The sequence below is a fragment of the Talpa occidentalis genome, unplaced genomic scaffold (genome assembly GCF_014898055.3).
Source record: "Talpa occidentalis isolate TD23 unplaced genomic scaffold, MPIMG_talOcc4v2.1 talOcc4.16, whole genome shotgun sequence".
Lineage (NCBI taxonomy): Eukaryota > Metazoa > Chordata > Mammalia > Eulipotyphla > Talpidae > Talpa > Talpa occidentalis.
In genome coordinates, this window is record NW_023601653.1 from 62,322,958 (window position 1) to 62,343,897 (window position 20,940).

Consider the following 20,940-nt stretch of genomic DNA (forward strand, 5'->3'; position numbering starts at 1 on the left):
ATGATCATGAACTCAAGTTTGCTTTTTCTGGTGCAGAGCCCAGTGTGGAAGGATGAAACTGAAGGGTAGCAGGAAAAAACATACTGGAAGATTCATACACATTGGAATGACGTTCTCTTGATGAATTGAACCCTTTGTTATCATTAATATTCTTCTGAATTCTGTGATATTAATAGAGCCACTCCATTTTTCTTTTCATTAGTGTTATTGTACATCTTTTCCCATCATTTTTTAACATAATAGTCTTTTTATATTTATTTTAAAGATTTATGCATACAAGAGCTGGAGTATTGGCTAGAAGTGCGAGGGCGGTGTGTGTGTGTGTGTGCACGCATGCATGCACAGCAAGCAAAACAGGAGAAGTCTGTTGCACCATGTGGGTAGCTCCCTAGCTGGGGATCAAACTCATGCAGCCCTGGCTGCAATAGCATGGTGCTGAGACTTAACCCCTTGAGCCACCAGAGAGGCCCTCTCTTTTTATATTTAAAATAGTTTGTTTTGGGGACTCCCAAAAGATGTGCAAAGTGTTAAGACACAGAACTATGAAGATAATCTGCAGTCACTGCAGCACAAGTTCTATCCCAGGCCGGCCAGGAAGCTACCCACATGGCCAGCAGACCTCTCCCGTCTCGCCCACTGCTCCCCTCAGCAGTGTATTTCAGTAGATCTGCCTGTTCTGTTCCCCACTCTGTCTGTGGTGAATCCTTTCACCCCCCACATCTCTGGACTGTACCCCAGTTCTTGTGTGCATACATAAATCTTTAAAAATAAATAAATTGGTTTGGTTTTAGGCTGCATATAACTAGGTCTAGATTTTAAAAAAATCTAAACCAGTAATCTCGGCCTTTAAATTGGGGTGTTAAGACCATTTTCATTTATTGTGGTTACTGATAACAGGATTTACTGAATATATCAACCTGTTCTCTTTTTGTCTTTTCCGCCTTTTGTTTCCCTTTCTCTCCTCTTGCTTTATTTTTGGATTGAGTTTTTCAGGATTCATTTGGTTACCATTCTTTATTGTCTGATTAGCTATAAATTTTATGTGAGTTGATAGATGTTTTGGTGGTTTGTAGATTTATATTTCACATTTTTTACTATCTACTTTCAAATGTAATTATAAACATCACGTATAGGATGGAACCTTCCAATTATACTTCCATTTCTCCCTGCTTATTTGCTATTGTCATAAATTGTATTCTATGTATATTATAACCTCCACAGTACATTGTTATTTTTCCTTTACGTGGTCCTTTTAAAGAGATGTCTGATAAAGATGTCTGCTATTTATTTAACAGCTAGTTTCAGCTAGTTTCAGTGTTCTTTTCTGCACATAGAGATTTTTATTTGGTATAATTTCCTTTTGCTTAAAGCACTTCCTTTAACATTTTATTTCTCCTAGTGAGGAATTCTTGGTGCTTTTGTACAGCTCAAAAAGTGTTTCATCTTTTTAAAAATATCTCTTTGTTGTATATAGAATTCTGTATTGATAGGTGTTTTTTCTTCCAATATTTTCAAGATACTTTTGGTATTCTACTTTCTTCTCTCTTGTACTGTTTCCCAAGAAAAGTTTGCTGTCCTTTTCTCTGTATGTAATGTGTCTTTTTCTCTGCTTTTAAAGCTTCTTCAATGCTTTTAAGCAATTTATGATGTGCCCTAAGTATAGTTTTCTACATGTTTTCTGTTTGATATTCATTGAGTTTCTTGGTTCTGTAGGTTTTGTTTTCATCAAACTTGGAAAATCTCCAATTATCCATCTTTTTAGAACAATGGGTGTCATCCCACAATTTACTGTTGATCTCTCGTTCCTTCTACCCTCCATCCGTCTTTCTGTGTTTTATTTTGTCTATTACTGTGTCTTATGGTTACCTTAGTCTATCCTGTAATATCTAGTGGCTGTTAATCCATTCCACTGTTTTTCATCTCAGATTTCTTTTTAGAAGTTTCATTTCATATTTATAATTTCTATGTGTGCTTCACATGTTCAGTCCTAACATGAACAACATCTTAAAGGTAGGCTTGAAGCAGTGTCACACTAGGCCATCCCAAGTATAGTTTAAAAAATAAGAGAGGGCCTCCCCTGGTGACACAGCGGTTGAGCACTGGGCTGAGAAGCTGCCCGCAGCCTCTGCAGCGCTGGTTCCATCCCTGGTCTCTGGTGAGGGTCCCACTTGGCGCGCAGACCTCTCCTGGTGCGCAGACCTCTCCTGCCACGCCCGCTGCTCCCCTCAACAGTGTACTTCGTCAGTCTGCCTGTTCTGTTCCCCACTCTGTCTCTGATGAATTCTCTCACCCTTCTGTGCTTCTGACTGTACCCAGTGCTTATGTAAATAAATAAATCTTAAAAAAAAAAGAGAAACCAAAGAGTAAGCACATGCACCATTTATCACCTCCCCCTTAGCAGGTGTCTGTAAGATGCTACAGATACTTAGCAAGTATCTGTAACACTTTCCCTAACATAGTGACCAACAGAGGCAGGATGATGGTTTCTGTTCCGAACATTTGAAAGGAAAATTGCCACTTGTCTGTCTGCATACTCAAAAGAGGACCTGGGAAATGGATGCCAGGGGCTGTGCAGCTACATTCATGAGTGGAGGCTAGCACGGTCTCGCCTGATGCCACCAGATTCACAGGAATGATGGTTTTAAAAACTCCAAGTGCTCATCTGCCTTGTACGTTTTCATTTTCTCCCATAGCCTGTGCTGAAGCCCACATATACAGGGCCAGAGCTGGACAAGGAGCGTTCTTCCAGGTTACTCATCTTCTGATGTTTCAGTCTACTTCATGTGCTGGCCCGAGTACCTTTTCCTAGGGGAGGACAAAGAGAAATGGATTCTTAAAATTCCAAGTGTGATTTGCTGTGGAAGTGAAAACGTGTGGTAACCCTGCTCTCTCATCCCAGGCATGACTGCAGCTTGGGGTCTGTGTTCTTTGGGTGGTGGGAGGGTTTGGAAGGGTGGCTGGCAGCCTCGGTGTGCTGCAAGGGAAACATCCAAAAGGACCTTGGTTACCCACCCAGGCTAACAAGCTACGTGGGAAAGGGCTTTTCATGCTGTTTTTAAAGTTCAAGGGTGCATACACTGGAAGGCTGATGATTGCAGCTTGCAAGCCTGTCCTTTCTGCTTGGTGGGTCAGGGAGGACTGCAGGGTAAATGTGAACAGTGCTCCACAGTGAGGAAAAAGGGCCAAGCAGTAAGTGAAAACCTGGCAGCTTGGTCATCATGCTTTGTAGACAGCTGCTAGTCATTCGATTTTGTTGTTTTTTAAAAAACTTTTTTTTTTTTTAAAGATTTATTTATGGGAGAACTGGGGTGTAGGCCAGAGATGTGAGGATTCACCAGAGACAGAGGGGGTAGCAGAACAGGCGGATCTACTGAAATACACTGCTGAGGGGGAGCAGCAGGCGAAGACAGGGGAGGTCTGCTGTGCCATGTGGGTTAGCTCCCTGTCTGGGGATCGAACTCAGGCCGCAGTGACTGGCGATAGCTTGCTAGCGCTGTGTCTTTAACCCCTGCGCCCCCAGGGAGGCCCCTCGATTGATTAATTTATTGTTCTACAGCCATTGGCTGAGTGATGTATATAAAAGTAATGGGAGCTGCAGGAGGGCCTAACACTGAATTCTCCCCTCACAGATGTGCAGCCTCATTGGGAAGATTAGATACACCCCTGTGAGACATGGAATACTAAGATAGAAACCCCGAGCCCCTGGAAAACTTGCGTGTAGGAAGAGTTTTCCTCCTCCCACACCAGTAAAATGACTCCCCAGAGCCACTGAGACTCCTGGGCCAGTGGCAGTGCCTGGAGGTACCCATGTCCCTTCTGTCCTGTGCTGGGAGACCGAGCGCAGGTCTCAGTGCTATCTCCTTCTCATTGTGGTAGCTCATATCTATCTACTCAGATATTCTCTCATCAACATCCTTCTTTATTTGTTGAAACTGTCAACAAATTTTCCAACAAAAAGTTTGGAAAAATTTGCCCTTTCCTTCACTTTCCTCACCTAATTTCCATCTCTGTGCTCCAAATTAAACCTTACTGTAGCCAAGAGTTTTGATTTGGGTTTATAATGATCTGCAAAAGTAAACTACTATGTTTTGAATTGAAACTTGAGATGATAAAAAAAAATCAGTGCCAAAAATTTGAAATTTTCCTTTATAGTTTTCTACCAAAAAATTAACCTATTTTGGGGCCTCCCTGGTGGCACAAGGGGTTAAGTCTCAGCTCTATCGAGCTATCGCCAGCCACTGTGACCTGAATTCAATCCCCAGCCAGGGAGCTGATGCACATGGCGCAGCAGACGGCTCCTGTCTCACCCACTGCTCCCCTCAGCAGTGTGTTTCAGTCAATCTGCCTGTTCTGCTCCCCACTCTGTCTCTGGTGAATCCTCTTACCTCCCCCACCCCACACCTCTGGCCTACACCCCAGCTCTTGTATGCATAAATAATTAAAAAAACTTTTTAACAAATTAATCTATTTAATTGGAATAACTTTTCTCTCTAACACCAGCAAAACCAAATAAAAAAATTAAAATATTCTTTTTTCTTTCTTCTTTTTATTCTTAATAGAACTGGACCACTATTTTTCATAAGCTTCACTGAATTACTCAAAGCACATAATTCAATGGTTTTTAATATAGCCACAGAATTGTGCAATCATCATTTCTTCTTTTACTCATTTTTATGAACACTAAAATGCTCTGTAAAGTCATCCCCCATTCCCTCTCTCCAGAACCTCTGAAGGCCACTAATCTGTATTTCTGAATTTGTCTGTCTTGGCCATTTCATGTGAATGGAACTGTAATATATGGCACTTTGATTTCTCTCATTTGGTGTGTTTTCAAGGTTCACCCATCTATCAAATTCATTCCTTTTTCTGGCTGAATAATATTTCATTGTCTGGGTATTCTACTTTTTTTTTTTTTGATCTTATGTTTAGGTTTTATTTATTTATTTATTTTGCCATTTTAATCATTTCTTTATTGAGGTTATATTGGTTTATAGCATTGTGTATGACTTACAGGTATAGGATCGCTCCCTTCAGGTTATCATATTATGCCATGACCAAAATCAGAAAGTCCTGCACCTTTGTCTTTTGTGCCCCCTGCCTGCTTTACCCCCCCTTCTCCCCTCCCCTTCTGGGAAGCTCATTTCTGCAGTCAGATAGCTGGGATTTGTTATCCATTTGTTTTTTATTTATTTATTTATTTATTTATTTATTTATTTATTTATTTTAAATAATAAATTTTATTTTTATAGTCCCCATACAATTGCAACCCCCCCATTCTGATCCCAATCTCTCCCCTCCCGCCCCCCACCCCTGGGTATTCTACTTTTTGTCTCTGCACTAATTCATTATTGATGAATATTTGGGTTGTTGCCACTTTGGGTCAATTAAAACTAGCGAATGCTGCAATGAACATTCATGTTTGTGTTCTTATGTGAACACTGGTTTTCAACTTTTTTGGGTACTTATCCAACAGTGGAACTGGTAACTCTTTATGTTTGACACTGGGGGAACTACCAAATTATTTTCCAAAGGGCAGGACCATTTTATTTCAGTATCAATGTATGAGGGCTCAAATTTCTACAAATCCTCACCAACGCTCATCCTTTTAATTTTAACCACACTAGTGTAGTTTTGACTAACGTTTTCCTAATGTTGAAATGAAGGTTATCAAGCGGGCATCTTTTCTGGTGCTCATTGGCCATTTTTGTATCTTCTCTGGAGAAATAAGTTTTCCAATCTGTTGCCCATTTTTTTAAATTGGGTTTTTGTCTATTTCTGAGTTGTAAGAATTCATTACCTATTCTAAATACAAGTCTCTTTTTTTTTTTTAAGTTTTAAGTTCCTAGCCACTTATGTTATTCTTTTTTTATTTGTTTGTTTATTTGTTTATTTATACAAGCACTGGGTACAGTCAGAAGCGCGGGAGGGTGAGAGAATTCACCAGAGCCAGAGTGGGGAGCAGAGCAGGCAGGAGGACTGAAGTACACTGCTGAGGGGAGCAGCGGGCGGCAGGAGAGGTCTGCGCGCCATGTGGGACCCTCCTCCAGGGCCGGGGAGCAGCCAGGGATTGAACCCGCGCCGCAGAGGCTGCGGGCAGCTTCACAACCCGGCACTCAACCGCTGCGCCACCGGGGAGGCCCTAAATACAAGTCTCTTAATCAGATATACGACTTGCAAATATTTTCCCCATCCTGTGGGCTGTCTTTTCACTTTCTTGATGCTGTCTTTGAAGCATGAAAGTTTTTAACTTTGATGAAGTCTAGTTTATTTTTCTTTTGTTATTTGTGCTTTTTGTGTAGAAGCACTATTTTTTTATTGAACTTTTGGCATTTCAGCCATCATAATTAAACAGATTAACTTGTGAACCAATTGACAGCTATAATCTCTCTGGAAAAAAATATATAAACAGGACCAACAATGATGGTGAGTTGCTGTATGTAAATATCATGCAAATGTCAAGAGTTGTAGGAGACCAGGGACTGGTGAGGACCTGGTGAGATCTCATGCTGGAGAGGCCAGGAAAGGCTCTGGGCCAGAGGAGGGATTAGAGGTGGTCTCAGAAGGAAGAAGAGTTAAAGCTGGTATGATGTTGAGGAATCCCTCCTCTTCGTGAGTTAAGGCAGCTTGAATATAGAAGATTTAAGAGCCTTAGCAGTTCAGATCGGCCCCTTCCAGGCTATCCTATATGCTGCAAATGTGGGAAGTAGGAAGCTAAGCACTGAAGTCCACAGTGGACCTACCAGCCCCTCGATTAAGATCAGCTGTCCTTTCTTTCTCAGAGTCCCGAGACTAGACCTGGGCCATGCTGGCCATACCTGGAGCAGACTCAAACCTGCTGCTGGCCCCTGAGCCATTCTCGGGGCAAGAGGACTGAGGGTCATATGGCACCAAGGCCTGTTCTCCTAGGGAGGGCTGGAACAGACAGGGACGTCTGGGCCTGCTGAGGGCTAAGGCTCTGGGTGAAGCATTTTGATGGCGGGGCCTCCCTAGTGGCACAAGGGGTTAATATACAACCTATGAAGCTATCCACAGCCTCTGCAGCATGAGTTCAATCCCCACCCAGGGAGCTACCCACACGGCACAGCAGACTTTTCCTGTCTTGCCTGCTGCTCCCCTCAGCAGTGTATTTCAGTCAGTCTGCCTGTTCTGCTCCCCACTCTCTCTCTGGTGAATCCTCTCACCCCCTGCACCTCTGGCCTGTACCCCAGTTCTTGTATGCATAAATAAATACATCTTAAAAAAAAAAAAAAGAAATGAAACTGTGCTTTTTTAGTTTGCATCCAAATGTCCCTGTCAAAGTGGCTGGGTCAGGGCAGCAATGACAAATGTTCTGAACCTTGAAGCTCGGCCTGAGGAGCCCCCACACCCTGTCAGCACCCGCGAGGACGAGGAACCGTCTGCCTCCCGTCTCACTGCCAGGCTTCCGTCGCCTGTGAAATTGGTGAAAACAGAAATTCCATCTATCTAAACATTTCCTATCTGAGCATCTCTTCATTTCCTGTTACATCCGACCAGTCCTTCTCTGCCTTTGGGAGCTCAGTAAATATTTATTGATGAAGATAATCACTAAAAATATGTTCCCATCGATGGGATAAATCTCTTGCCACTCGGGCGTCCTAAGCCCATGAGAACCGCTTCACCACTATGTTCCCTTCACTTAAACGAAAAACTTTCCATTCTATCTGCCCTGAGTTCGGGGGCGAGTCCTTCTTCAACACGATGCACTTACCCATCCGCCATGCTGCTGGACCCAGGGCGAGAAGTTCTCTTTCAGGTACTTGGTTCCAAAGCCCAGCACCCTGTTCATGGGGTGGTTGTCGATGGCAGTGAGCTTGGCCATGACATCTATCGCAAGAGCAGCCTTGAAGCTCTGAGCTTTGACCTCGGACTCTCCCCTGGTGTCCACACCCTGGAGGAACTTGTCTGTGATGGCCTTGAAAAGAGGGTAGGACAGCCCCTCCTGGAAATTGCTCATCAAGCTCTTGTCCTTCCTCAACTGTGTGCGAGAGATAAGCGTTAGGAGCTCAGCTCGGCCCAGGGAGGCCCACAGCCAGTCACCTCAGTGTTAAAACAACACCTCGTTCATTCGACATTCAACTGCGATCCCCTTAGCACTTAGCAATGAGCTGGTAGCAGGGATGGTTGAAACTGGAGCTCGCAGGTTAAGAGGGGGTAAGGGGCAAGGGGATATGAAGGATGGTGGGGGAAGAGGGTTAGTCCATCTTGCTAGCTCTCAAAAAGAAAGAAAAAAGCACATATTTAAACCTGAGAACTTGTGCACTTGAATATTAGATCAAATGTCACAATGTTAACTTATCTTTTTAAGGAAGTACCCCTGGTTGACATCGTTGTTAGGATTTTAGAAGTATAGGATCCTCCCGGTGGGCATACAAGGCTCCTTTCAAGTTAGACAAGACCAGGAGGCTTGATGGTGCTGGGGCAATAGGTCTGCATGGAAGTATGACCAGGAAAGCGGGGGAGGCAGGTAGGGCCCGGGCATTGACTGATGTGCTCTGTGCCCCAGGAATTGATCAGTGGGAGGCCTTGTTAATAAGACTGGAGGCATGAGCCTCCCTGGTGGCTCAGGGGTTAAAGACAGCTCTGTGAAGCTACCACCAGCCACTGCAGCACACGTTTGATCCCCAGCCAGCCAGAGAGCAACCCACATGGCGCAGCAGACCTTTCCTGTCTCGTCTCCCTGCTCCCCTCAGCAGTGTATTTCAGTAGATCTGCCTGTTTTGTCCCCCACTCTGTCTCTGGTGAATTCTCTCAAGCCCCACCCCGCTGGCTTACACCCCCATTCTTGTATGCATAAATAAATCTTAAAAAAAAAAAGATTGGAGCCAAGGGTGGGGTTCGGGAGTGTATCAGCAGACTCACCCTCCCTAAAGCCCTAAATCCAGTATTCAGTTGACCCACCCTTTTCTCTGTCAATAAAAAGGCCAGGATGCTGCATTGAGGGTGTCCTGCATCCTACAGCCTGCTGCCCGACTCCCTCCCGTTTCTTTTCTTTATCGGTGTGGTGTCAGCAACACCTCCCTTCAGGTGTGGTCACTGTAGCCCACAGAGGACCCATAGTCCTCCACCAAGTCCATTGTCTCCCCCCCCCACCCCCCCCACCCCCCCCCCCCCGTCAGCCCCACCCCCCCATCCCGCCTCATGCCTCTGTTCTATTGTCAGCTTTCACAGGTTAGTTTTTGACTATCAGACCCTTTGGCTTCTCTGCATTCCATATGACCCTATTAAGATGTTAATTTTTCAACCTAAGTCTTGTTTTCCAAAGACCAGAAAGAAACACCTTCCCCAGAGCAGCCCCCTGCCCTCTCTTTCCCTGGGGGTGCACCTGGCTCTGAGAGACTCAGGGGCTGCAGGGTGCATGTGAAAGGGGTGAGTAGCTTTGCAGGCTCTATGGCCACTACAGAGGTGGGGGGGGGGCTCATTTCACTGTCCCATCTCACCCACACAGCACGGATCAGACCTTCCGCATGTAACTCTGATGAAGAAAAAGGAATCACAGCCATATTTTCAACATAAAGTGTTATCCCAGATCATCAAGAGGTGCTGCCGGGCACCAGGCAAAGCAAGGTTTTTAAAAGTTGTATTTTGGGGGTGAAAAGGAAGGCATCTCATCATAACCAGAGGGGTCGCCTTCATGCTATCCCCTGTCCCTGGCCTCCCTGACCTTCCTGTTACCAGTCACTGGTTAGAGGCAGGAAAGGAGGTCGCCATGAGGGCCTCAGCATCTTGAAGCTTGTGAAGAGGCCTCCAGGACAGCATACGGGTCCCTCCCAGGTTGGGTATTGGGTATTGGCTGGTGATGGGCAGCTGCTTGAAATTTTTCTAGTCACAGGAAGATCATTACTCCCCAAGGCAGCGCTGGGCCTGGATGGGCAGTCCTGAGAGCTAGAAAGTTCATTCGATTGCCCTGTAACTCCTGCCTTTTGATGCTCCTTCTGGAGGGAGGCAGGGAGGTCCTTAAGGCACATTCATGCTCGACTTCCTGCCTCTGCTCCCCGCCCGTGACCTCTTTGCCTTAGTCTGACTGAGATCCCTGGTTTTCTCAATTTCTTGCTTTGCACCCTGTCCCATACCTTTCAACCTCCTGGTAGGGGGGCTGACCCCGAGGTGCTGTTTCCCCTCCTGCAGATGCGCCCCCATCCCTGCTATGGACCCCAGCCAAACTAGGGAATGGCCCGCAGGCGGCCCCTGATGGAGAGAGTCTGGAGGGGACACAGTGTGTGGGTGATAGACACAAAAGTGATGGTGTTCAGAAGCCCCGGTCACTGGGGGAGCCCTGGGGCTGGGGGCAGCAGGGTGTGCTCACCAAATCTTATCCCAGGCAAGGCTCACATGCTCCTGATTGGAATGACAGGTCGCAAGCTCTAACTGGCAGGAAACCCAAAGTTCTCCAAGTAACACAAATCTGTTTCCCTGGCTGAATCGCTGAGAGACGTTGAGCAGAGAACAATCCAGCAACTCAAGCGGGGGATTCAGAAAGGAATCAGAGCAGCTGTGGACACAGATATCCAGGCTGCAGGGCAAACGCAAGAGTCTAAACTTCACTGAGGATCAGTTACATGGGGAACAAGATTAATAATTCTATTCAGCAGATTGTAATTTATTGGTGCTTTTTCTTACAATAACAAAGTTACTTTCTTCATTTCCAAAAATTCCGAGGAGGCTCCAGAAGGTTTACTTATGTTTTCCAAAGTGATTCATTTTTGAGTTGCTGCCAGTTTGAAGAATTTTGACTCCAAGGGAAATAAAATTTAGGACTAAGTGGAAACCAGACTTTGAAAAGGAATAAGGTTGCAACCTGGAGTACAAATCCCTCCTTGAGTACCAGAGATTGAGCAGAGAGAGAACCACATTCGTTAGAACTTCATACCTCTCTTTCCAAGTGATCCCCTGAATATTTCAACACCTCAACGATTCTGGCTAGGATCTGGTCCTCTCCATCTGCCAGGGGAAAATTCCAGTTATTTCTTTTATAAAAAAATACTTAAATTATTTCACTAACAATGCTTGTAGCCTGGCTAGGGTATGAGGAAGACGTGTGCTTGGTTTGCAATTTTCAGGAAATCACCTCTGCCTTTGCCTCTTCTGAGGAGGCACAGACCCTTCGAGACCCTCTCTGCCAGATACCTCCTTTGCTTCTTTCCTCTCTAAGTCCTCCCACCGCCCCCCACCCCACCAGCCCCATCACCTCACTGCAAAATCCACTACCATATTTATGGGAATGTTGTTGAGGACATTAGTTCCACTACCCTCAAGCCTGTCTCCAAAGATATTTAGGAGAACTTCCTCTCTGATCTCGAGGCTTTTATGGCCGTATTTCCAGATGGACACCATAAATCCCCTCCTGGAGAGGGGTCTAGTCTTCCCGACTGGCATTTTGGGAATTAGCCTCAATCCTAAACCCACTTTATCTTCCCACACTATTTTTTTTTTTTATTTATTTCAAACTTGAGTTATTTTCTTGTATTAAAATGTATACCAGGTCTTTACAAGATGGGGTATGAATAAAATCAAGAGGCAGAGGTTATAGATGCTATCATTGGTATGTGTATTGGAACAGGAAGGTGGAGGATGATGCTTCTTGTCTCAGAACTTGCTAACAACGAAACATGAAGAACAGGACCCAAAACGAGAAGGTCAGTTACGGAGAAAACAGCATCTCTAAACTTCAGACACAATCTCTGGAGCTGGAGTCCTCACACGTGCCCCGGGTCAGAGGGCAAGGGAGGACCCTCGAGGAGATCTCGTGGCCTGCACTGCCCACATCCTCCACTGCCGTGTGGACAGGGACCACCAACAGCCAGGAGAATGGGGTGCTTCCCTCACTCCTGCTCCCCTTAACCCTCCCCTTGGAGCCCAGAATCCTCACTTGTCCAAAAGGATCTGCAGTCCCAGGTACTGTGTCAGTTTTGATCACAAATGACCCACGCAGGTCACTCAGTTCTGCGCCAGCCCTGACAAAGCCCTGCTTTTCCCAGGAACCTACTGTGAGAGCCTGAATCCCTGGGCCGATGCTCCGTCTGCCCCTAGCATTCCCCAAAGCAAACTGGTCCTTGGCCCTTGCTAACACGATGAAATCAAACACCGCGTTTCTCCGTGGACAAGGCTGAATGCACGCCTTGTTCCACCCACCCTCCTTCAATGGGAGACTTTTCTTCTGACTTAGCCGTGAACTTGGCAAGTCGCTTCAATCTGCCGGTGCAGCCCTGCCGGAGCAGGCTGTACTCTCCAGCCAGAGGGCAGTGCCTCCTTCGTCCAAGTCAGCAGATCCTCAGGTTGCAGGGTCTGAACTGAATACACAAGTGCACCGATACCCCTGCCAGTCATATACTGAACCCCACACAGACACGCAGGGAGTTTACCTTTCTTACCACCGGCTGCTTTGGGCCGGTGACCCACCAAGATGACAGTCCGTGGTGTGGTCGCTTTGGAGTCAGAGAATCCCTGGGGTTGGAGCTCTTCCGTGGGTGGCCAGGAATAAACAATTTCAGCAACTCGGTTGGCAATGGAAACAACTTCGGGGGCCACAACTGAAACAAGACAAGATGGTGCTGAGAAGCTCTCCCAGGAGAACTTGCCTAGCTCAGTGGCGCCTTGCCTACCACTCTGGTGCAGGCCCAGTGGCAAGACCAGCCCTGGGGCTGGAGAACCGCTTGGAATGCACATACGATGGCTGGAATCCCCGCAGCCACCTTGGAACATAAGATCACTTTGAGGTTGGAAGTCATTAGCTGAGGGATAGCAGAAGAGGACTCCCTGGTAACTGTGCAGCTGCTGTATCACCCCTGTACCTCCAAATTTTGGTCTTCTCTTATGGGGATGAAAACTAACCATTATACTATTTAAGTGATAGCTCTTTGAGTTTTCTACTAGATATATGCTGATGAACCGAATCTTAACTAAAATCTCCCCTATGTTGCTGAACCACAGCTTCTAAAATTGACATTAACCTCCATTTTTCTACATCCTAAGGCTTCTCACTCATCAATATTGGTCTTGGGACATAACTTCCTAATTCTCACTTAGCCTGGTGTTTGAAAGCCGGAAAGGGCAGCACAAGGCTAAATTATGACCTTTACGTAAAAGAACCCAGACAAAACCAACTAATCAGCTCTGATTTATATGTGGCAAAACCGAAGTAGAACAAGAAGCACTGTTGGGTCCCAGGCAAGGTGAAACCAATGAACCACTCATGTAATTGAGTAAATAAAAAAGTGAGGAAAGAGGTCAGAAAGGACAATAAACTGTCCAAAACACTTTCACGCTAAAGCCTCTTTAGAAGATCCAGGTAGCCCCTGCTTATGAAAGTTTAAGTTAATACACCTGGCTTTAGCAAAAGACGATCAGCGTGTGTTTCATTGACAGAAGGAAATCCACGACAATGTTCCCTTTTACGACAAAAGCTGCAAGGCCCTCCCGGCTTCGGCTTCGGCTTCGGGGGTGTTTTACGGCAGCTGCTGTAGAAGCAGCGGCTCCCTGGGAGCAAAAGACTCTGCCAGGACATCCTGCTACTGCTGATGTGAGTGTGGTCTTAGGTTTTATGTCTTACTTGTATGATTTGTAGGTTATGTTTTGGGTCTGGGAATGCTCAAAAAGTTTCCATGTAAATGAATGGTAATTACTTCCCTTTCTACCACCTCAGTTGAGTGTGTTCTGGAAGTGTTACGTTCAGGTGGCAGGGGAAAACATTCCTGTTGTTTTTTAGGGATAAAAACAATTTTTTACTATCAATTGTGTGTGTGTGGTGTGTGTGTGTGTGTGTGTGTTATGTAGCCATTGGCACTATCCTCTACATGTTTTTAAAATTTAAACTGAATCCTCAATGTCACATAATGGTCCTCCCCCCGACTGCCCTGTCCCTAAAGCAAACAAAACAACATCTTTTTAAATTGGGAAAAAAAAAAGCATTAAAAGTCAAATATCACTTCAGTGGTATCAAAATTCAGAATGTCCTTTTGAGCAGGAGAGCCAGGACAGATGCACGCTGCGGGAGCTTCCTGTCTCCTGGCAAAGTCTAACAAGGACAGGTGGGCAAGTCTGTCCAGGGCCTGCAGGCCGCGGTGTTTGCGGAGCCCAGTCCGTGGCTGTGCCCGGCTGGGGGGGGGGGGAGCTGGAGGTTTCCTTGATCATCCAGAAGGATCTACACCTGGCGTGCGCGGGCTGATTGTCCAGTAAACCAAACGCTGCATTTGAAAATTGAGCCATTACTGCCACCTGTTGACTAATTGTCGCCTGTTGCCGAGGCCAACCAAACCCTGCAAGGGGCGGTGGGTTCCTGCTCAAGTGTGGGCACCAGGCCCTGGGCATTGCCGGAGGGGAAGATGCTGACTCCAGGTGTGTGTGACTTTCTCTGACCAAGCCCTCCGCGGGGGCGTCTTATTCTATGTCATGTGTCCCACTTAGGGTGGATGCTAAGATGCTTCTCAGTTCTTTTATTTTTTTTTGGTGCAGTTTACACTTTGAAAAGTATTTTTGTACATAGCGACCCCATCTTGCCATCCGCCTTAAGCGGTCAGGAGCGGGGAGACCCCAATGTACAGATGGAAATACAGAGGCTCGGCAGGGAAAATGGTTTTACAAAGGGCGGCAGCCTGAGCCCCTTTGCCTGGGCTCTGACCTTGGTTTTGGTCCCTGGGAGGAGCATGAGCAATTTGGGCAACAGACTTATGTACAGACAATGGAGCCAGAAAACCAGTTCTGGCCCCTTCACTGCCTCGTTCTCCTTTTCTTTATTTTTGAGAAAAGCTGGGCAATTACTTTCGGATAAGTCGGGAGCTGGGCTACGGTGGGGCCCCTGCCTGAGGCCCTGCTGCCAGCGGGGAGGAGTTGAGCACTGCGCACACACTGGGCACTGCTGTGCCCCCAAGCCTACCTTCGTGGTCCACACGCTGCTCCACATTAGAATGTGACCTGAACCACTGCTGGCTGATGGAGGCCCCCTGATTCTGCTGTGGGCTGGGGCCTTGGAAATGGGCGGTAGGCACGCTCGGGGAATCTTCCTCCTTCTCGATCACTCCGAAGAGTGTTCTCCAAGAAGACTTCTTTTTGGCGAGGGGGATGGACTTCTCACTGGATTGGAAATTTTGGCAAGGTCCTGACACCGGCACCCGTGATTCACCTGATGACCAGCGCCCCAACCCCTTCTGGGATAGACTCCTTGTCCTCAGCAGCTTTGGCGAGAAGACAGATGAGTTTCTCTTGAAGACATGGTGTTTGACGTAGAATTCTAGGATCTTGAATTCTATGCTGTTGGAGTCATCGTCTTCCAGGGGGATGTCCTCCAGGTCACCTCCGCTGGTGGTGCACATGGCAGGTCTGCAATGACAAAGTCCACATGCATCCTGGTGCCTGTGGGCAGTCTGCTCAGGCAGGTCAGGGGCCCCGGGTGACACGTAATGCGGCACCCATTCTGTGCATGCTGGGAGATGGGTTCATTAGAGATGGAAAAGCCGAGTGCTTTCTGAAGGTTCAGTGTCACAGTGATGGGAAGAGAGACATGAACCTACTGGTAGATAACTCCAGACAGAGTGTGCTGGGAGGGGGACAGAGTTATAGTGTGGTGTGGGAGATGCAAATAAAGGACAGGTGAAGACCCCATTAAAGATGGAAAAGGTTTATCTGGGAGTTTTAGTGGGGCTAAACACAGGATAGGACAGATTACAGGTGAATTGAGGATATATTTGAAGAACAGGGAGAGAACTAACTAGCACAGGTTTTTTTTTTTTTTAAAGATTTTATTTATTTATGCATACAAGAGCTGGGGTATAGGCCAGAGATGCGGGGGGTGAGAGGATTCACCAGAGACAGAGCAGGGAACAGAACAGGCAGAATGACTGAAATACATGTTGAGGGGAGCAGCGGGCAAGACAGGAGAGGTCTGCTGTGCCATGTGGGTTGCTCCCTGACTGACTGGGGATCAAACTCATGCTGCAGAGGCTGTGGATTGCTTCATAGTGTGGTGCTTAACCCCTTGAGCCACCAAGGAGGCCCTAGCATAGGTTTTTTGAAAGCTTACTTTATACCATTTGGCTTTTATGAAAAGACTTATATTGGTACCTGTTTTTGTTAACCAAAGTAAACCTCAAGAGGATTTTCCTTTTCACAACAAAAGCCAGGAGGTGAAAACAAGCATTCCTTGCCTATTTCACAGCAGCTTTTTCAAGACAATTGTACCCTAAAGCAGTGAGTGTTACCCTGCTGAGTGCCTTCCCCCCCGAAAAACTTATATAGGGACACAGGCATCTTATCATTCCTTCCTTTACTATACGTTAGCATGATTTTGTGTTATTTGCTATGATTTGGTAGGTCATTTTTGGGGGGGTCTGTGAATGCTCAAAACTTTTCCATATAAATGAATGATAATTGTCTCTTTAAATTTCTCAGGAACTCCCTACTTTCAAATAGTGGGGGAGACCTGCACCCCGTGAGACATGAAGAACAGCACATGACGGCTTTCCCAGAACCTTGCACAGTGCCAAGCACATGGTAAGTGGTCCATAAATATTTGGGAAATGAAAGAAAATCACTGTAGATAAAATATAGGACATTCAGCCAAACTGGAACTTCAGGTCAACAACAAATAATCTTTCAGTATAAATACATCCCAAGCACTACATGGAACATGCTTAACTGGAAAAAAAATTACTTGTTTATCCAAAATTCAAACCTAAGTGGGTATCCTATGCTTTTATGCACTATTGGGAAACCAATAATGAAAGACGTGGCTGAGAAATATTGAAACCTGAATAAAGTGGAATAAGGGTTGAAACTGAGCAAACAAATCAGTAAAAGAATGAACCAGAAAGGGGGAGGCCAGAGTGAAATATGTGGTTAGATCTATGGGCAGCAGAAGTGCTGTGGAAGGGGCTGAGCCCGAGCAGCAGACCAGAGCTGGAATGTGCCAGAAGAGACATCTGAAATCCTTAATCCCAAGTTCCTTGTAAATGTGGCAGCTCTGGGTGCTGGAGGCAGGAACTACGTCCTTGGGTGGAAGGGTGAGCAGTTGCCTCAAGCCATTATGCTTCTGAAGGAACATCCTCTTAAGTTAGGGGAAAACCCTGATTAACATTAAAGTGTGAGCTTTAACATTGTGTGCACGTGTTGGTGCATGCGCCTGTGTGTCCACATGCACGTGTGTGCCTGCACGTGGCAGGTGGTTGCTGGCGTGAGGAAAGGTCAACTTCTTGGAGAAACAAGTTTGCTAAATGCTGATTCAGGAGCAACGTCAGGAAAGGGGGAAACCCACTGAGGTCAAGAGAGAGTACGCGGTCCTTCTGTTTTCTGAAAAGGGAGTTTTTTTTTTGCTAAGGGCTAGAAATGAAGCCAGTACTTGGCCCAACCCACAGGTGAGGCCAAGGGTGAGGGAGAAGCAGAAAACACAGCCGGGCTCAGGCTGTGGCCCAGGAATCCCACCACCCACTGAGGGGGTGGACATGGAGGGGTGCTGACCAGGACCTAGAAGGGTTCAGACATCTGGAATGTGTTTAACAAGTGCAGGTTTTCCCTTCTTGTCCTTACTGTAAAGTTAAGGGGGCTCTGCTACTTATTCTTTCCAAGCAGCAGTGAGTTTATCACTCATTGCATCTCTGCTGCTTACAGCTAGTCCTGTGCAAAGGAAAAGCCCACCTGCTGGAATTAAGGAAACTAAGTTTTATGCTTGTGTTTATAAAACAGAATCCCTGGGTGGGGCTGGGTAGGAGGCTGCAGGGAAGGCTGTGAAGCCTATTCTAGTTCAAGGTCTCACCCCTTCGCTTCCCAGGCTGGGTCTACACCCTCTCCTTATCTCCAACAAACCCAGGCAGACCTGGATTCTCAAAGGCAAGCTTATAGAACTGCTTTTGTTGGCCTCTTTTCCATTCCTGAGGGCTCATCCGCCCTACCCCCAGCTCCTCTAAGTGATCGCAGTCCTGGGAGCTCCCCTAGGAGGTTCTGCTGGGAAGCAGAAATAGCAGGGAAGCACCTAAACTCCCGCCATCACCAGACAGCCTTTGGGACTTTGCTAGCTCTGACCTTACTTGTTCAGATTCAGGTTCACCTGCCCTTCAGGTGACGGCCAGGCCCGGCCAGTGGAGGAAACCATCTTGGTGCGTGCTTCATGGTTTGCTGCTGGGGCTGTAGGGACTAGGCCTGAGCCTCCTGCAGGCCTTAGGCTTACTCTGCCGTGCCCCTCAGGCAGTGAGGAGTGGGGTGACCTGCAGCAACAGGCTTAGGAAAAGCGCTGATTTCCATTGCTTGGTTGTACTGTCGGGCCTGCGTGTAACTCACGGTGGGCACTCATTCCTGAGAAAACCATGCGCTGTCTGGTTGCCTTGAGCATCCTGCCAGCACCCTGATGCCCTTCATGCGGGCTCTTCCCGCCTCCCCCAACATCAGACCTTCCTTCCCTTGTTTGTCATCTGTGAGTATGATGTGTGAGGAGGTATGGAGACAGAATGTCTTAACATCCCAAGCTCCCTAACTCAGAGACAAAGCCTTGGGATGCATTAATTGAACAGAAGGACCCTAGGACTCACTAGAACAGAGAGGGCAGGGAAGTGAGAGCGTGGGTAGCTTTCTAGTAGTATATGGCCCATCTTACCTGGGCTGAATACTCAGGGGTGACTCTGGGAGTCTGCCAGGACAATACTGGTGCCCAGGTTCTCACAAGGCGCTCAAGACTCTGGCCTCAACCTAGGACTCTGTCCTGGCCCAGTCCCTGCTCTGGGGGAAGAGTCACCATCTCCAGGAGACAGCAACCGGCTGGGCTACCTTCACACACCTTGTCACATGCTCAGTGACGGGAGATGCAGAAAGAGCAATGCTCCTGCAAATCACAGATTCGTAACTGAACTATCAGAGCCTTGTGGAGCAAAGGCGAAATGAAAGAGAAACCTAAGTAACTTTCTCCCCCTTTCTTCGAAACCCCAATAAAACTAGAATTCATTTTGCATCCTGACACTTACATCCTAAGAATTCTTCAATAAACTCCATTTTCTGGAGTTGGATTCCTCATTAGCACAACCAGCACTGAACACCACCCTTGTCCCCGCAGTGTCCATTGACAATGAAATCTGGGGTTACCTGGTCAGTGAGTTCCTGCTTCCGGTCAAGTCAGGATGTCCCTAAACCTGAGTACCTCTCCAGGGGGTGGAGGAGGAAGGCTTCCCCAAGTCCTCCTGCCCTCTCATTTACGAAGGCTGCACCATGTCAAGCCTCCACTCATGCTGGGCCTCTTCAGATTGGGGAGGAAGGCAGGAGTGGCCTCGGGAGGCCCTGTCACTTCCTGAGTAAGCCCTGCCTCCAGCATTGTTACCAAAGGAGGGGCTGACCTTTTTCCCCTGTAAACTGCCTGAAAAGAATTCTGAGTCCTTTATCAAGGATTTTCTCTGCCCTTTGAGACAATGATGTGGGTGTTTTCTCGACAGTCCAGTCCTTTCTTTCCGTTTTATCTGTCCAACAAATGTTTACTGACTGTGTAACAGAGGACAGGTACTGTGAACTGGTAACCACACCCACAGGCAGGTGTTTCAATTCCCATTTGTCAGACAGGGAAACAGAGGTGCAGAGAGGTGGAGAATCTGGCTAGTGGTCTCTTATCAGTTGAGCTGAGCTTCAAATCCTGGTCTTTCAGGTTTCACATTATATCATGTTAGGGCTCCTATGAGATTCAAAGATTGGATGCAAATGGAACCACTGGGAAAAGCTTTAAAGATGGACACTCACCCCAGCCACAGCAAGAACCACAAATGCTCAAAAACCTGAGGTTACATTTTTTAGGGATAGAATTCCCGATGTATAGGAGAGAAGAAACAGTTAAATGGAGCATGTCCTGTCTAGATTCTTAACTGCAGTGGTTATGTACAGCTGTATCTGTGCCCACGAAACCTAAGCCTCAGCTCGGGAAACAGGAAGAAGGAAGTGTGAATGTTAAAGGGGAATTAAGCTCAGTAATAAAAGTAGAGGAAGAACTGGTTCTTTAAATACAAGCCAGACAGATCCAGGAGAGGAATGGACAGTAGTTGTGGGAAAGTCAGTTCTTTGGTGATTTAAAGTGACTTTTTATAGCAGGCTAAAATTTTTTCTAAGATTTATTTTCATTTATTTATGCATACAAGAACTGGGGTGCAGGCCAGAGGTACAGGGCCAGGGGGTGTAAGAGGATTCACCAAAGACAGAGTGGGGAGCAGAACAGGCAGGTCTACTGAAATACACTGCTGAGGGGAGCAGCTGGCGAGACAGGAGAGGTCTGCTGCATGTGGGTCACCAGGTGGGTCAGCTCCCTGGCCAGGGATGGAAATCATGCCGCAGTGGCTGGTGATAGCTTGATAGTGCTGAGACTTTAACCCCTGTGCAACCAGAAAAGTCAAGCAGACTAATTTTTATTGCATACACGAGTCCACTCCATGTATGGGGTAGTAATAAAATACTGAAAATGGTTTTTCCTTGGAAAAAAATTGCAGTTGTTTTGGGAACGCCAATATATATTCATTGGAAATAATTCAAGAATCAACAAATGCATGGAATTCATAACTAAATCGCATAATTTCGACACAGTTGTGTCCAGAGTAAAGTGACCCTGGATGTAGATGTGATCTACCTCCAAGTCCTGGCAAGGCCAGTGCGTCACACTGGGTGAAAGGGCAATCACCCAAGAAGGAGCTCACTGAGGATGGAAAAGACCCACGAGTCATTTGACTTTGCATCTCCTCCATGCAACAAGCTGCTTCATGAAGGGATGGGAATTACTGCATGCTCCAATTTGAAAATCAAAATGAAACCCATTTTTCTCCTGACTCTAAAAATACTTGTATTGTTTTAGAAAACGTGGCAACCACAACACAGCATATGTAATAAAGACCACCACGATCCTGTGATAAATACTGTCTACCTGTGGTGTATTTCTTTCCCTCTATGACCTGCTGTCCCTTTCTTTCATGTGGTCCC

At 46.6% G+C, this 20,940-nt stretch overlaps 1 protein-coding gene across 4 annotated transcripts in view; it reads right to left on the reverse strand.

Moving 5' to 3' along the window:
• Positions 1 to 2,341: 2,341 nt before the first annotated feature.
• Positions 2,342 to 20,940, reverse strand: part of BCL2L14 (BCL2 like 14) — a 35,801-nt gene continuing 17,202 nt past the window's right edge. For 3 of the 4 annotated variants that reach the window (XM_037515284.2, XM_037515282.2, XM_037515283.2), the window contains 5 exons: positions 14,891 to 15,333; positions 12,381 to 12,548; positions 10,889 to 10,959; positions 7,730 to 7,996; positions 2,342 to 2,805 (listed from right to left, as the gene is read on the reverse strand). In XM_037515284.2, the coding sequence (XP_037371181.1) occupies positions 2,770 to 2,805; positions 7,730 to 7,996; positions 10,889 to 10,959; positions 12,381 to 12,548; positions 14,891 to 15,326 (978 nt within the window). In that variant the 5' untranslated portion in view covers positions 15,327 to 15,333 and the 3' untranslated portion in view covers positions 2,342 to 2,769. Of the gene's footprint in view, positions 2,806 to 7,729; positions 7,997 to 10,888; positions 10,960 to 12,380; positions 12,549 to 14,890; positions 15,334 to 19,077; positions 19,158 to 20,940 lie in introns of those variants that run through there. The other variant, XM_037515285.2, reaches the window with a different exon arrangement.